Source organism: Theobroma cacao, chromosome 9 (genome assembly GCF_000208745.1).
Source record: "Theobroma cacao cultivar B97-61/B2 chromosome 9, Criollo_cocoa_genome_V2, whole genome shotgun sequence".
Taxonomy (NCBI): domain Eukaryota; kingdom Viridiplantae; phylum Streptophyta; class Magnoliopsida; order Malvales; family Malvaceae; genus Theobroma; species Theobroma cacao.
The window spans coordinates 29,154,227-29,170,536 of record NC_030858.1 but is presented as its reverse complement, the minus strand read 5'-3'; the positions used below and the strand labels follow the sequence as shown (position 1 = coordinate 29,170,536).

Here is a 16,310-nt window from a genome sequence, read left to right as displayed (position 1 = left end):
ATGTGGCATTTATCAAGGCTTGAAACTGTGTTGGAATAGGGGTTTTAGGAAAATTTTAGTGAAAACTGATTCTTTGCTAACTTTGCAAAATATTTCTACCCAGTTTTCAGTGTTGGATCCAAACACTTAGTTACTGAGAGGGATTCAAGAGTTGCTTCAACAGGATTGAGATATTACAATTTCTCACGTACATGGTGAAGTCAATCAGTGTATCGATTGAATGGCCACACATATAGATAACCAAGACTTGGGGTAACATATTTTCAATTATGCTCCGAATGATATTGATTCTTATTTATTTGCATATAGTTTAGACATATTATAACCTAGAATGATATAATAAGTCCTATAGATCTTTTCCCTTCTATATAAAAATATTATTTTCTAAAAGCTTATTTGTGTAGAACAAATGGTGTCTAAAAAACCAAGAAAAAAAATTCCTTTACATACACAAAAGGCTCAAAATAATCGACCGATAATCTCTTGGGATGTCAACGGGTACCCTATTATAGGGTACTCTCGAGTACCCGATCCGGTTAAACCGGATTAAGGTACCCAATAAATGGGTTCAGGTAGGGATTTCATTCGAAATTAGGTAAGGAAGGAAGATAACCAAAGTCTATACCATCTTGATCAATAGTTTCTTTTGTTAAATGTTGACAAAAATATTAAAAATATAGTTAGTTGAATTATTAATGTGATGACATTAATGTATATAAATAAAAAAATTATTAGATTATCCATAAAAAATATTTTAATAATTTTTTAATTTAATTAGATTTTTAAATGAGTTAAGGTAATTATAGGGTAGTAAAAATATAATAAAATTAAGATTAGGGTAATAATTTTGAAGTTATTCATATAGTTAATAAAGTTAAGATAATTAATTTTTTATAAAATTAAGATTCAGTACCTCAAAATTATAGGGTATCCTACCGTTGACATTCCTAATATTCTCCAAAACCGAGCAGCGATGCGCACCGTTTCGATGTTCATAAGGCGTAGAAAACTGAGACAACATTTCCCGCCAATTCTCTCTCTCTCTAAAGCCTCCTCCTTTGGCCATCTATTCTCTGCAAAAACCTAGCCAAAATCCTTCCATATTCACCGTCCGTCCGTCCGTCCGTGAAAGTAACCATGGCAACTGAAACTCCAAAGAAACAGCTTCAATCCCCCAGAAAACCCAAACAATCCCTCAATAATCTCAAAGTACAGTCCTCTCCTCTTTCCATTTCTCTCTCCCCTCAAACCCCTCAATCCTTAATCCCTCCCCAGGCTCCTCCTCGCCGATCCTTGCGCCGAACTTCGCTACATTTCAGTTCAACACCCATAGAGGATTCCATAGAATATGAAAAATCAGATCCAAAGACGCCTCGAAAGGCTGTGGAAGAAATTGGGAAAATTTCGGGGCAAAGTCGAAAGGGGCAGAGTCATGAGGAGAGGGTGAAGACTCCAAAAACTCCAAAAATTCCAAAAAGAAAGAGAAATGGTGAGAATAGGAAAACCGCAAAGTTGGGTATTCTGGGTGAAGGAATGGTTGAGGCTGAGGTTACATTTTCTTCAGTGACACCGGAGGTCTTGGAGACTAAGAAGAGGAAAAGAGGGGAAGATAAAACTGTTATACCAAGAGCTATGGCTACAAGGAGTTCGAAGAAGAAGGAAAAGAAGAGGGTTTATTATAAGAAAGTGGTGTATGATGAGGGTGAGTTTGATGTGGGAGATGATGTGTATGTGAAGAGGAGAGAGGACGCGAGCTCGGATGATGAGGTTCCTGAAATGGAGGAGTGTAGAGTGTGCTTCAGGGCAGGGAGGAGTGTGATGATTGAGTGTGATGATTGTCTAGGTGGATTTCACTTGAAATGCTTGAAGCCGCCTTTGAAAGAGGTTCCTGAAGGGGATTGGGTTTGTGGGTTTTGCCAGGCTCAAAAACTGGGGAAATATGTTGAGTTTCCTGAGCCTCCAGAGGGGAAGAAGCGGGTTAGAACTCTAAGGGAAAAGCTGCTTGCTAGTGATTTGTGGGCTGCCCGTATAGAGAGGTTTGGTTAAATTTTTATAAACGGATTGCATTTTGTCTATTGATGATTAATCATGTATGTGGACAAAAATAAGATGAATTTGTTTGTTGGACTTGTGCAGTTTGTGGAAAGAAGTAGATGGTAGCTTTTGGTTCCGGGGGCGTTGGTATATGATACCAGAAGAGACTGCATGTGGAAGGCAACCCCATAATTTGAGGAGGGAGCTTTATCGGACAAATGATTGTGCTGACATTGAGGTGATGGATAATATCTGTTTGGATTATAAATTTGTTATTAGAGGAGCAATGATCATCTATAACTGTGTATGTGAGAATATGTGGACGGTGAGATGTCTTTAGGGAATTTTCTTTTCCTGGTTGATTATATGATAAGAGAAATGATCATCCTTCTCTATTCTTGAAGAAGCTCCTTACTTGAATACAATTTAATAGTTGCATTTATGTTTTCATACGATATATGTGCTTCTTATATTTGTTACTGATAAGTTTTAGATGCTGCTATTCCCGAGCAGATAAGGGGCATGTATGTTAATATCCACAATAAAAGGGTCATCCTCTACAGCCTATAGTAATGTTGTACAATCTTACCAGTCACTTTAGTAAAAACAGATATTGGATAAGGATCATACTTGCAAAATCAAGCCTGAAATTCTCTACTTATGTTTTATAGGGTTTTCCCCGTTCTTTCCAGTTTAATCAAGTTGAGAATAGGGCTTAGCTCACTTGAGTCTCCCATTAAGCTAGAGACATATCATTCAACCCAGCTACTAGATATATCTCTCACACCAATTGCCTCAATTGATAAGATAGCAGCCGTAAGAACTTACTGTGGTCATCTAGTCAAAAGGTAGATCCATCAAGTAGATGGTCTTAGGAGATAAATCTAAGGATTTAAAAATTGAGCACAGTTGGTTAAAATAAGAAAGAGCCTGCCATCAAATTTAGGGAAACGTAAAAACAAAGTGTTGAAGAGATGTATTATAGCAGGTTTCTTCATAGTAATTGATTCAAAGGGGTTGTATTCTCTTCCTCTTCTTTCTAGGATAATTAATTTCCAGCTAACTGAAACTGAATGAATCCTAACGCCTTAAGCTTCTGAAGGAGTTTACTGAATTAAGGTTTCCAACTATTGGCACTGCAGATGGAATCTATCATCAGGCATTGTAATGTTATGAGCCCCAAAGAATATGCCAAGGCCAATGATGAGGGGGATGACGTTTTTCTATGTGAATATGAATATGATATTCACTGGCACAGTTTCAAGCGTATAGCTGAGATTGATAATGATGAAGCAGTAAGCAGTCAGAAAACTGAATTCCATTCAAGTGGTTTACTTTACTAAAATAGAGCTCATTTTGTGTTGAAATTAATTTTTTTTCTTTTGTTACTTGTAGGATGATGAACATGCTGACAGTGATGAAGACTGGAATTCTTCCAAGGAACCTGACTCTGGAACAGATGAAGATATGGAATATGAAGAGGAAAGCACAAGGAATGCACAAGCCAGACTGTCCACGGCTCATCTGGCTGCAGTATGGATAATCTCTGTTTATTGCACATTCTTAATTTTGTCCTTGGTAGTTGCAAGATACTTAGGCAGCTATTTGATTGATACAGAACTCTCGGAAGGGCCATTTCTTTGGACTTCAAAAAATAGGCACCAAAAAAATCCCAGAACATGTGAGGTGCCACAAGCAGACTGTGCTGGAAAGGGCAAAAGCAACACTTTTATTGGCAACATTGCCAAAGTCATTACCTTGTAGGAATAAGTATGTGAGACTTGATAGCTTTCTTGTCTATTTTAGCTTTTCTTTGGAGACATTGAATGCAAAATTGCTATGGTGCAGGGAAATGGAGGAGATAATGGCATTTGTAAAAGGTGCCATCTGTGATGATCGATGTCTTGGACGTTGCCTTTATATTCATGGTGTTCCCGGAACGGGCAAAGTAAGTTCTGTTGCTTTGCTCAACACAATTTTTTCTTCTTATTTCAAATATGCTGATATTATCTGTTGTTGAGGCTGATTTGAAAAGGAGACTTACTCATTTGGTCTTTTTATTTCACATGCAATTGCAGACAATGAGTGTATTGGCAGTAATGAGAAACCTCAAGTCTGAAGTTGATGCAGGAAGCATAAGACCTTACTGTTTTGTAGAGGTTAATGGTCTAAAGTTGGCATCACCAGAGAATATTTATAGAGTAATACAGAATATCCTAACTGCAAAGTTGATTTAGTTCACCTTTATATAACTGTATCTCTGGTTGTCTTTTGATATTTATATGCTATATTCTTATAGGTTATATATGAAGCATTAACTGGACATAGGGTTAGTTGGAAAAAGGCTCTGCAGTTACTGAATGAACGTTTTTCAGATGGAAAGAAAATTGGCAAGGAGGATGACCGACCTTGTATTCTACTCATTGATGAACTTGATCTTCTTGTAACCAGAAACCAGTCGGTAACTTGTTTGTTTGATAATGCAAACCAATGGTGTTTTGTTGTTTATTCATTTTGATTGAAAGAAGTTGCAGGTTTTAAAACCATGCCTTTCTCTAAATGACAGGTACTATACAACATTCTTGACTGGCCTACTAAGCCACATTCCAAGTTAATTGTGATAGGTATGCTTATTTCTTGATAAGGAATTTTGAAAAGCTGTGCACTGTGGTACTTGACAATGGTTATGGTAAGAATAATAGATTGATATGAATTTTGTATCTTTGAATTCAGGAATTGCAAATACAATGGATCTTCCAGAGAAGTTGCTTCCTCGCATTTCAAGCCGAATGGGTATTCAGAGGCTCTGCTTTGGCCCCTATAATTATCAGCAGCTTCAGGAAATCATATCAAGTCGTTTGAAAGGAATTGATGCATTTGAAAAGCAAGCAGTAGAATTTGCTTCAAGAAAGGTTAGTCCACTTGCTATTGTTTTTCCATGAAATTAAGGTTTCATTCTTTATTTTCATCTACTAAAATTGATGCCAAAGATATGCTTACTTTTTGAAAAGACTACTACTCTCTACCTTATCTTCGAGTATGTCATATGTGTATTTCAGGTAGCAGCTATTTCAGGGGATGCACGCCGTGCTCTAGAGATATGCAGGCGTGCAGCAGATATAGCAGATTATCGTATCAAGAAACAAATTTCAACTGTGAATTCTTCTACAGGTAAATAAGCTTTATAGAATTATTAGAACTGTAATTTAAGGCCATTGCTGAGGTGTTGGATACATTTTACACATGCCTACAGACAAGTACCATTTGTGGCGTGTTACTACACTTGATGCCTCAAGTGCAGTAATTTGTGCCTTTCAAAAGAAAAAAAAATGCTGCAATTTACACATAGGAGGCACAGATGCAAATGGTACTTGACTTTTTAAATGTCAATATGTGTGTTTGCTAATGCATAAACATATATTTTTAATCCATGATATATGTAAATTGTGGAGGTCAGTCGAACTGTCATTCACTCTATGGAGAATGTTTGGTATCTTACCATTGTATTAGATGACCTTCCCTTGTCTAGGCATCAGCTGATAATACGGTGGTAGATGCTAATTGTCATCACTCTAACATGACAAATCATAGCTTAAACACATCTGCACCATCATGTGATAAGGAAGGGGAGAAGTATGATTTCTAAAGCCTTTGCAAGCCTTTTCTTCCATAGGCTGTTCTTCTTCTTATCTCTTTTAATGTTACTGGCAAAATCCAAGTTTTAGAAAGTTAAGACGCATTATTATAGCATGTTGCCCTTTTTTATTTGACTATTTAGGCATCAAATTAAGTCAATGTTTGGGCCTGGTAAATTAAGTCAAGGGGATAGATATAATTGTTTTTGTTTATTACATTGGTTCATTTACTTGGGGCTATCATGTAAGGACCTTGGTCTCTGGAGCGAAGACAATGGAGCAAGACATATAAAAAAATTGATTGTCCTATTGCTTGGATAAAGGGTTTAGTCTGTGCTTGTATTTGTTTAACTTTTTCTTCATTCCTTAGAAGGGGGAAAATGCAAATCATTAAGAGTATGTATTAATTTGCATATAACAGGAACTTAAAACTTATATCCTCTAAGAACTGCATAAATAATTTTGTTTGTATTCCTTTCAAACAGGGTGTGCCTATCGTATTTTCAACTTACTATTCTATTGAAAGTCTATATGCTTACCCCTGGTCTAGTTTAATCATAAGCAGATATGTAAAATAAGATTAAAGTTCAGTCTACTTTTATGATTTATTATTGTGCACTTTCCTAACAGTTCTGTATTTTTTTCCTACAAATGTTACATTGTAAAGGTTATGAAAGCTTGAGTTTATTCTATATTTGTTTTGTTCAACTACTTAAATATTTTTTTAAATAAAGTTTGGTTTGGATTCTAATGATAATAAATCAAACACTTTCAGAATTAAACTGCATGATTTTCCTTTCTATTAATTAGAAGGTAGATTATGGGCATAATTTTTTTGGTCCCACCAGAAAATTTAGAGTGATGAATGTGTTCTTTATCACTAGATTATACAAATGGGCATCATATGATAGAGCTACTGTGCTAGTGAAAGTTGAGACCTTGATGTTCATCTTGGTTTTTAAATGATTTATTAGCACAGTTTCAATCACAATGTGTTTAGGTTCTAATATTTATGAAAAGATATAGCTTAGCTTGCTAGGTTTACAGAACCATATATAAACATTTTATGGAAATTCCATTCACCATTGGCATCATAGTGCTTTTACTGCCAGATGTTTCTATTGATTCTTCTGCTTTTTGATAGCATACTCTGGTGCACAATGTTTGTTTTAGATGAATAACTACTGTTACCCTTATTTTGCATGTCAGTTCATCAGTAACATTCACACAATTCTCAGCAGTTGTTCAGATTACTAAATAAATATATGTTTTACCATTCCCCAGGGAAAGATATTGTTACCATGGCCGAGGTTGATGCAGCCATTCAGGAAATGTTCCAGGCGCCTCATGTACAAGTAAGTTGAAGATCAATTATATATCCGCAAATTACAATTTTTGGTTGTCTTTCTGTTTCTTACTTGTCCACTTCCAAGGAAGATGATTAGCAACGGTTTTCATTGTTTTCAAGTGCATCGTGTGTTAGTATCACTGTGATTGTGATGTTTATCTTCTAACTGCATCCTTAGAAGTCTTTGTACATAAGAACAGATGTGGACGGACAAATCATTCCTTAAATAGCATTTTAAAGAACAGCAAATAATATATGTTGTCATGGAAGGCTAGTTGCTCTGTTGTGATGTTATGGTGAGGTTATATTTGAACATTTCATTAGTATAGATTTCTTAAATTATCTTCTTGCCATTGCACCTTAGTAAAATTAAATTTATTCAAGGAGAAAAGGAAATCAGCATAATCATTTGAATAAGGTTTGAATTTATAGCAGTGTGAAATTTCTAGAAAGTTTTTGCAGATTTATACCCTTTGGACCTCTGGAAACTTAAATAACGCGGAATTAAGTTTCCAGTAGATTTTTGGACTATTTGGAGGGAATGCATGCATCAGATGATGAAATGAGCCTACCAAAATTATCTTAGAACCTTATATTTTGGAGGAACTTTTGATGCCGGTTGTGTGGCCTTTTCTGCCACATTTTCTTTTTTGAATAGTATTTAGAGCTTATAAGTTCTACAGGCTAGGTTTGACCAAAGTCAAGAACTTGACTGGACTGACCACACTGATGGGATTGCTTTCCTCATCTAAAACCTGAAGCTGGCATTATAGAAGCCTACCAAGAACTGGCATTCCTACTTTCACTCAGGCAGCTGATCTTTTAACAGAAGATTTAATTACAGACAGAGAAAGGCTTACCCACTTTCTAAGACAGTTGCTCTAGTTTCATTTTGAACTCTATCTCTTCGATTCTTAACTGACCTTCCTCTTTAAGGTTGGTGTATATTTGGAACTTCACTGAGTCCAGAAAATATATATAATATTATATTATTTTATATTTTTCTTTAATTGAGATATGTTAGCCATGAGAAAAGGACTTACACTTGCATCAGTCTTTTTATATCATTACGAAATAACTTAATGCATATTCTTTTGCAGGTAATGAAAAGTTGTTCTAAACTGAGTAAAATTTTCTTAACGGCAATGGTTTATGAGCTCTATAAAACAGGAATGGGGGAAACTACCTTTGAAAAGGTCGACACCTAAACCCTATTTCTTCTGTGATCTTTTACTTTGGATGCTAGAATCTTAAGGTGTCATTCCTCAAGTACAGTGAGTACTATTATTTTCACCCCTCCAGCATATCTGACGTCAACTTTGCATTGTCCTTCTCAAAGATTTAAAAACTCTAGTCTTATCAGTTTTCACATTAATGGTATTTTCTCTCAAAACGTTAGTGGTAAGTAAAAACCCTACTCCAGGTGAGACTAGATATAGTACATAACTGAATCCCGAATTGCAAAACACATCTCTACAAGAAATGAAGTTAGCCGGGTTTCTCTGTGTTGGTGTTTTCTTTTGATGCCCTATCGAAATTAGTAGGTACTATATTTAGTTGATTGGATGTTAACTTCTGTTTGTGCACATTTTCTAAAAGATTCCATGTTGCAGTTGGCAATGACTATTTCATGTCTCTGCACAAGCAATGGAGAAGCATTTCCTGGTTGGGACACAATTTTGAAAGTTGGGTAAGCATCTTCTACTGTCTTGTTAACTCAATAAAGAGAACATGGCTCACCATTTTGTACGCTAAAATGGTATTTTTACATGTTATTTTGGGGACTCGCCTGACAATAATTTGTTCTTTTATATTTATTTGTGGCATCCTTGAGGAAATTTTATGCATTGATGGTGCAAATCCTGTTTTAAGCCATGGGGTCTGAAAGTTCTGTTTAGGAAGGTTGATGTTACCATTGGATTTTACAGTTAGCTGCACTACGTTTGGCTTGGCAAAGAACCTATTTTATTCAATCTAAAGCCAATAGGAGCCTGTTTTAAGCCCTAATATTTCAAAAAACACTAAGAAAAAGTTATTCTGCTTTGCTTTCATTACCTTATTTTTGTTTCTCCTGTACCAATTAAGTAATAATACAGGCAACTTTGTACCCCAAAAAAAAATTACAAGCCAGTTTGTTGATGAATTTGGATGAACGCATGTATCAATTGTTCTGTGAACTTGTATGTTCCTTAAGGTATTAAATCAAGCCAGCTGGAGTTTATGCAATGCAGATAATGGATGGCTATCGTGGCTTAATGGGTGTGCAAAAAGGTTATATATGTAATTGGATTTTCTTTTTATTATCCCTTTTCCTTTATGGCAGCTGCAAGCTTGGAGAATGCAGAATTATCCTGTGTGAACCAGGAGATAGGCACAGGTTGCAGAAGCTGCAGCTCAATTTTCCCAGGTTAGTTCTCTAGCAAGCTTTCGGCCAGAAGCAATTATGGCATGCTCCTGATAACAAATAACGTAGAAAATTCCTTTGTATTGCGTGGATGCCTTTCTACAATTTGAACATGCAACACAAAGCATTATTTGATGGTGGGCTATAATTTACTTGAGCAGTAAGCCATGGGCACCACTGAGGGGACTGTTTATCTGATAACTAGTAATTAACTTTTAGATATTCGACATGGTTGTTCTTACAATAGGAAAGATCTACTTTGACCAAATTCATTGGCCTTTCTAGTTCTTGACCTAAGAGCTCTCTATTTCAGTGCCAATAATACTGTTTAATTTTTTTTTCTGTTATTTGAGTTCGAAAGAGGGTTCCAGGCATTTCAGACATACAGCTGTCCTTCAGCTAAAATCTCGTGGACTAATTATTTAAACTGAATTGCCTAGGATCCTTGGTCATCTTAGCATGTAGCTTGTGGCTTAATTGGTTTCCATCTTTTGTTATCCTTGTATTTTGATGTAATATCTTCCTGCTTCCACAATCGTTTTAATGTATAATTGGGCTTGTCTATCAAAGTATGCTGACATTGCATAATCAGATAACAACAAAATATGGAAAATGTTTGGGCAGCCTTGTTATCTAACCCCATTCATTTTGCTCTGTGACAGTGATGATGTGGCTTTCGCCCTGAAAGACACCAAGGATCTGCCATGGTTGGCGAAGTATCTATGATTCAAGAAGCCTGCAATTACATTAAATTCTAAATTTATAGCTACAGTTTGCCTTCGTTCCCATTTTAAGATCCCCACTTTTCCCTTGTATTTCAATCACATTCATGCTGTCATTGCAATGTTTTAGCTATATGGTATTTGGAAGAGGAAATTGTTCCATTTGAGGCATACCTACTTTTCAGTATGAAAAATACTGAGATGAACAGTTGGTGTTTGTGATTTTTTTTTTTACTACAGTAAGAAAATAGACTTGAGAACTCAGAAGATAATATCTTATGCCATTGGCTCTATCTGGTTCTTACAATTGTAGGATTTTACTATTCCTTTCGCTGGAATGACAAAGGACTATTGCTGTGGCTTTAGGCTAGAGATTCCTAGAAACCAGAAGTTTTATAACTCCTTACTATCGGATAAGCCCTTTTTCGGCTCAAGCAGAAGATAAGATTTTGTATGGTATTTTCAGAAACATTTCTCCGATTAAATTGCCTGGTATCCATTTGTACTCGCATGTTACAATATTTCGTTATATGAACACCCAAAAACTTTGAAGCTCTCCAACCAGCTTGGGTCGATAAGATCCTCTACTCTCTCCTATCCATGTAACAAGAAAACATACAGGGACCAACATGGCGGAAAAATGTTGAACAAATAAACGAAGATACAATCAATTATGCGTTAATGTTCATCCTAAGGGCAACTCCAGGGCATTACAATTGTGCCAAATGTGAGCAGAAAGCATCAGGCTTTAGAAATCCTTGTCATTTTCTCTCATCTCCTGTCGGGAGATTCTTGCAACTAAATGCGAGAATGATGATTTTCCACGTAACCACATAGAAGTGTGATGATCACCATTAATAAAAGACAGGTAAGTATAGGCTCAAGCTTGTGGCGATGTGGAGAAGGTTCTCAGCCATAAAGGACGGCCTAATATGGCACTTCCATGGACAGAGAGGTAGGTGGCATTTAACCTAGCAACAACAACCAAAGACTTGAATTAATTATCGAACTAACAATTAACCCACAATTAACAGAACCGGAGGTTAGAAGCTTTACTTATCAACATCAGGTGTAGCCAGTGGATCATATGACTCATCCCTTTGCTCTAGAGCTGGGAAAGCACCTGCCATAGCTGCCATATCTTGAGAACCTTCAACCTGCAAATCAAGCATCAGTCACATAGTTAATTGTAAGCAGATTGGGGTTTCATTTCATTTACTGTAGCTTCCCTACTGGCATTCAGAATAGCAAATCACTTGATATTTTAAACATCATGCAGCTAGCTAAAAAGGGTTCTTCATGTTCTTAAGGGCATTCAGATCATTAACTGCAAGTCATATTATGTACTTTAAAACTTCTCAGTGGCTACATTACATATGTGGGCTTTTGCAAAGACAGTGACATAAGCAGTAAGTATGGGGAAAGTTGGGTTGATTCTATAAAAACACACTATAAATGACAACTATAACATCAATAAAGCTTGGAAAGTGCACAAGCAGTGGCACAAATGGTTGATGTCGTGAAGTGGTTCCCCTGTTCTGCATTATTCATTCTTAATGTAATTACCAACAATCCAACATGGTCAGATTTAGAAAATAATGACTGCAAGTGTATGTAGCTTACACTGCAAAGTTATTCTAAATATCTGTACAAATATAACTTCTTGTGAGAAAACACTAACAGCAGGAATTGTTAGATGCAATGCCAATGCTAATATGGCAAAACCTCTTGCCTGTTGAGGATATTGTGCATAGCCAGCATATGCACCATATGCATACAGTGAGGGATCCTGGGTAGCCCCATAAGCATAAGCATCATAGCTTTGTCCATAACCATAGTATGCGCTCCACTGACTTGGATCTGCTTGTGTACCCCAACTACCAGGTAGGTCCTAAAATAAGTAATGCCAAATATTGTCAAGCAAAGTAGCATTCATAGCTAATAGAAGATTGACCATAGACACGATATTCATCTAAGCCTACCAACCTTATATAGTGAAATAGCAGTTCACATAAACATATATGACAATAATGAGCTTCTACTATTGTAAATTCGTTCACTGTACATTTCCTACTATTTTTGACATGAAATAACAGGTTTCTTTCTTTTTCCTTTTTCCTCTTTGGGGAGGGGGGTGGAGGGGAGTTCAAATGAAACAAAATATAACTAAAATCAATGCTATGGGACATAATGCTAAAAATATTTTGGCAGATAACTGAATCAAAGAGTGAATTTGATATACAAAATATCACCTGCTTTGCTGTTGGGCTCCTACCCCAAGAAATGCGAACAAGTTGTTGACCAATCATTTGTCCCTGCATCCTCTGTATAGCTTCTTCAGCAGATGTCCTGCAGAATAAAAATAGAGAAGTCACAGAAGTTATTAGGCATCAGATCAGATAAAGGAAAGGGAACCAAAGCTCTTAACTAAAATACACAAGACAAGAGGCAGCCCTACTTGATTATTTTTACAGCTGAATTTTTCATCACCCTCCACCATTAATCTTTATACAACTCTTGTCTAAGGGGAAAGAAAACCGTAACAGGTCATCTAGATAATAAATTAAAGAGAATTTACTCATGAAATAAATTCTAGCTCATAAATGATTTAATAAACACTCCCCCCTTGCCCCATGACAGCGTAGGGGAATAAAGAAAAGATAACATAAGCTTCCCACCTAGGGTTCCTCGATTGCATCACACAACCAAGAATAAAGAAAATCTAAGCATCACACCTAGTGTTCCTTAGGAGTCACCTAAGGTTGATGGCATCACACAATCACAATAGCAACAATAGGCTACTACCAACCCTAATCCTAAAAGAAGTAGAACTCCTATTCTACGCAGGACTTTAAAGAAAATACTTAAAATCTAAAAAAACCAACAAACATGACATTTAAAACAAACCTAATATAAATGTAAAAAACCAAATAGAAGCCTAGATTTATAAAATATTACAATTAAGCCCCATAAATATGAAACTACTTTAGACTCTAAAAAACTAACAAACTTGACATTTAAAAACAAAAACTAACGGAATCTTGACATATAACGAACTTGATGTTACCTGGTTGCGAACTGTACAAAACCACATCCTTTGGCTGCAGGAATCTTGACATATACAATCTCTCCTAATGGTGAGAATAATTGCTTCAGTTCCTCTTCTGTGACATTTGGATCCAAGTTGCCAATAAAAATCTGCAAAGGATAGGATAGTTAGTCTAAGCGATAGGAGATAATTCCTGAAACAACTTGCCTATGCCTCACTAACCGTGGTGTTAGTACTATCATTATCTGGTGGAAGCACCTGCACAGGAGTTGTGTATGCTGGAGCTGGATATACAGCTGCAGACATATCCATGGGTAAGTGCATTTTAGAATTTCTTTCCTTCATATGCATTTAAGTCACTAAGTCTTCATACATACATGAAGCTAATATCAAGTATGGCCACGGTACCAAAGAGCAACATAAATATAGATATAGGTACAGGTAGTCAAGTCCTTAGACCACCAACTGCGAACAAGTATAAACGTTGATGTACATCATGTCCACATCTCAACTAAACAAACAAACAATGTGAACATAAATAAATAAACCTCAATTGACATGGAATTAGCAAAAAAGTTGCATGCAGAGCAAGAATTTTAAACAAGTGCAACATTTAAGTTATGAATAGAAACACATTCTTGTGAGAAAATATCCTCAAAGCAACATATCAGCAATGTGATCTTCAAAGTGTATGAAATAACATTAATTTCATTGCTTTACTGCTTCATCAAATCACTATTAAGCAAAAGAAAAAAGAGCGAACTGCATTACAGACATTGGGGTAGATTTGAGAATTGATATGAGTAGCTACAAATCAATTTAAAATTATCAAGTGATGCCTCTTTTTCACATGCACCCTGGTAATAATGGATAGCACAATCAAATTGAGGGCAGCCACACAAGGGCCATGGACCAAACAGAAGAGCGATATGATTTCAGAGGCAAGAAAATGAATAAATGAATCTGGCTATGGTTTTCTTTTGGTAAAAGTTAATGAAAGGAATACAACCTTTTGCCACAGCATACTGCTGCTGAAAACCAGTGGGCTTCTTAGGTGTTGCTGCGCTAATACGCATAGCTCTAGTTGAGCAATAGACACCATTCATCTCGGTCATAGCACGATTTCTCTCAATCTCATCAGAAAATTTAACAAATCCATATCCCTTTGAGCGTCCAGTATTTGGATCAGTCACAACCTTGGCACCTCTAACAGATGGATAGTGAGCTCGAAAGGTTTCTTGCAATAGATAATCTGTGACATCAGGTGCCAAATCCCCAACAAAAATAGAATGCTCAGGCCCAGGATCAGTACGTCTTTCTCCAATGCCAAAAGAAGCCCAATTTAACCTGAACATTTGATCTGTTCCAGGCATTGGTGTCCCATTGTAAGTCTGCAGTATCCTTTCTGCTGCTGCATGAGAAACAAACTCCACAAATCCATATCCCTCAGGCTGGCCAGTGATCTTGTTACGTATAATTTTTATTGAGACTAGCTGCAGAGATCGGAAGTAATTGTTCATTTTGAAGGCAACATCCACTAGAAAGCTACAAGCTTTGAGATAAGGTAAAGGAAACAAATACATCATTGAACATTAGCATCTGATGAATTTGATAACACCTGAATTCTAAATTTACTGAATTATTATGAATGTTGCAACCAATGCAATTCCCAGAGTTATCACAAGTTCGATAATTGCTTGAACCAACAATGGGTATGCATAACAGGCGAGGTTTGAACAACTGAATAGGATAAAACAAATGGTAGAAGCCAAGACAGATTATTGCTAGCATCCTATAATCGATATTAATTCAACTAGCCTGATAATTTGACAATCTAGTGAAGTTCTTCTCTTAGCTCTCTGCTCTTATCAGCTGAGCATTAGTCAGATTTGTAACCTGGCTCTTCGTGCACATTGAAATTACTTGCGGCAAAAGGCAGCTGGGTTGATTAACACATAGGTTTCAGAAACCTCTCAGTTATCCCTCCTATGTTTTGCAATAGCAGCCAAATTGCTTTCACAGACTACAGTCGTTATTTAATTCATGTCACATTGCTTTGCAGATGTTTAAAAAAAAAATTAGCACATGCTTCTAAGCCATGTGCTATTAATTAAATATAATTTTTGAGGTATATACAGGTGATTTTTTGTTTCTTGAACTCATTAGTGATTTAATAATAATTTGATAAAATTCATATCCACTCAATTGTTGATATTTGGCCAAAAAAAAACTCAATTATTGATAGGATACTATTTCAATTTATAATTTTATTATTAAACAAAATGTGAACAGATAATTCTAAGAACACAACGAAACTTGAAATCCTTTTACATCTAAAAAATACCTTACCAGCATCAGCATTTTCGTATGTTTTACACATAAAGACAGCCTAGAAAAACTCCCACAACAAATTATAGTCATCAAATTAAGTAACAACCAAAATTTATTCCAATACCCAAAATAAGAAAACCTAGAAATATTATAGATAGATACATAAATTTTGAGTATATAAAGGAGAGAGAGAGGGGAAAGTATGGGAACCTCGCCAGTGTGAGCAAAGCAAGAGTTGAGATAGGACTCATCGACCCAAAACTGGAGGTCTCCTATCCAAAGCGTACGGACTTCCTCTAGCGATGTTGGATGGTGGTGGTGTTGTGATGCTGCTATGGTCGCCATTGCTGATGGTCTATCTACTGCTTTCTGCTTTGCCAAATTCCACACAATCTCCCCTTTCCTTTTAACGAAGCCTCTGGGTTGAAGGGTCCATAGGCGAATCACGGGCTGGGCCTTGCTCTTGCTGTTGCTTCTCTTTCCCAGCGTTCAAGTTAAAATGGCCTTCGAGGCCTTTCTGTACTTAAAGTTTTTGGATTATTATTCCTCGAATTTTCAGACTTTGCGAATAGGCTTAAATGGTTAATGGTTATAAATGTTCAATAATATCTTCATGAGCAGCGTGTCAATTTTCTAACTCACTCGTAGAGTTCGTAAGATAAGTTTTATTTCTTTCCAAATTTTTACAATTAAAGTGTATTCTATATGGATTATTGTTGGCCTCAAAATTTTTGAATTTTATAAACGGGTTTAAGTAATATTTTAATTTATTTACTCTTTAATTATA

At 36.2% G+C, this 16,310-nt stretch overlaps 2 protein-coding genes across 2 annotated transcripts; one reads left to right on the top strand and one right to left on the bottom strand.

Annotated features, from left to right (window-relative positions):
• Nucleotides 1,041-10,436, top strand: LOC18589827 (origin of replication complex subunit 1B). The gene is made up of 16 exons (XM_018127738.1): nucleotides 1,041-2,036; nucleotides 2,137-2,272; nucleotides 3,177-3,329; nucleotides 3,430-3,567; nucleotides 3,653-3,804; nucleotides 3,883-3,982; nucleotides 4,113-4,235; nucleotides 4,334-4,495; nucleotides 4,601-4,658; nucleotides 4,768-4,946; nucleotides 5,094-5,205; nucleotides 6,954-7,024; nucleotides 8,118-8,213; nucleotides 8,631-8,707; nucleotides 9,341-9,424; nucleotides 10,084-10,436. The coding sequence occupies exons 1-16, from the start codon at nucleotides 1,138-1,140 to the stop codon at nucleotides 10,145-10,147; spliced, it is 2,604 nt and encodes an 867-aa protein (XP_017983227.1). The 5' UTR covers nucleotides 1,041-1,137; the 3' UTR covers nucleotides 10,148-10,436.
• Nucleotides 10,603-15,921, bottom strand: LOC18589826 (polyadenylate-binding protein RBP47B'). Its single transcript, XM_007014972.2, has 8 exons — nucleotides 15,734-15,921; nucleotides 14,202-14,685; nucleotides 13,415-13,488; nucleotides 13,211-13,341; nucleotides 12,396-12,492; nucleotides 11,876-12,034; nucleotides 11,200-11,300; nucleotides 10,603-11,114 (listed from the first exon to the last, which is right to left on the bottom strand). Exons 1-8 carry the CDS (start codon nucleotides 15,866-15,868, stop codon nucleotides 11,024-11,026), a joined length of 1,272 nt encoding a protein of 423 aa, XP_007015034.2. The 5' UTR covers nucleotides 15,869-15,921; the 3' UTR covers nucleotides 10,603-11,023.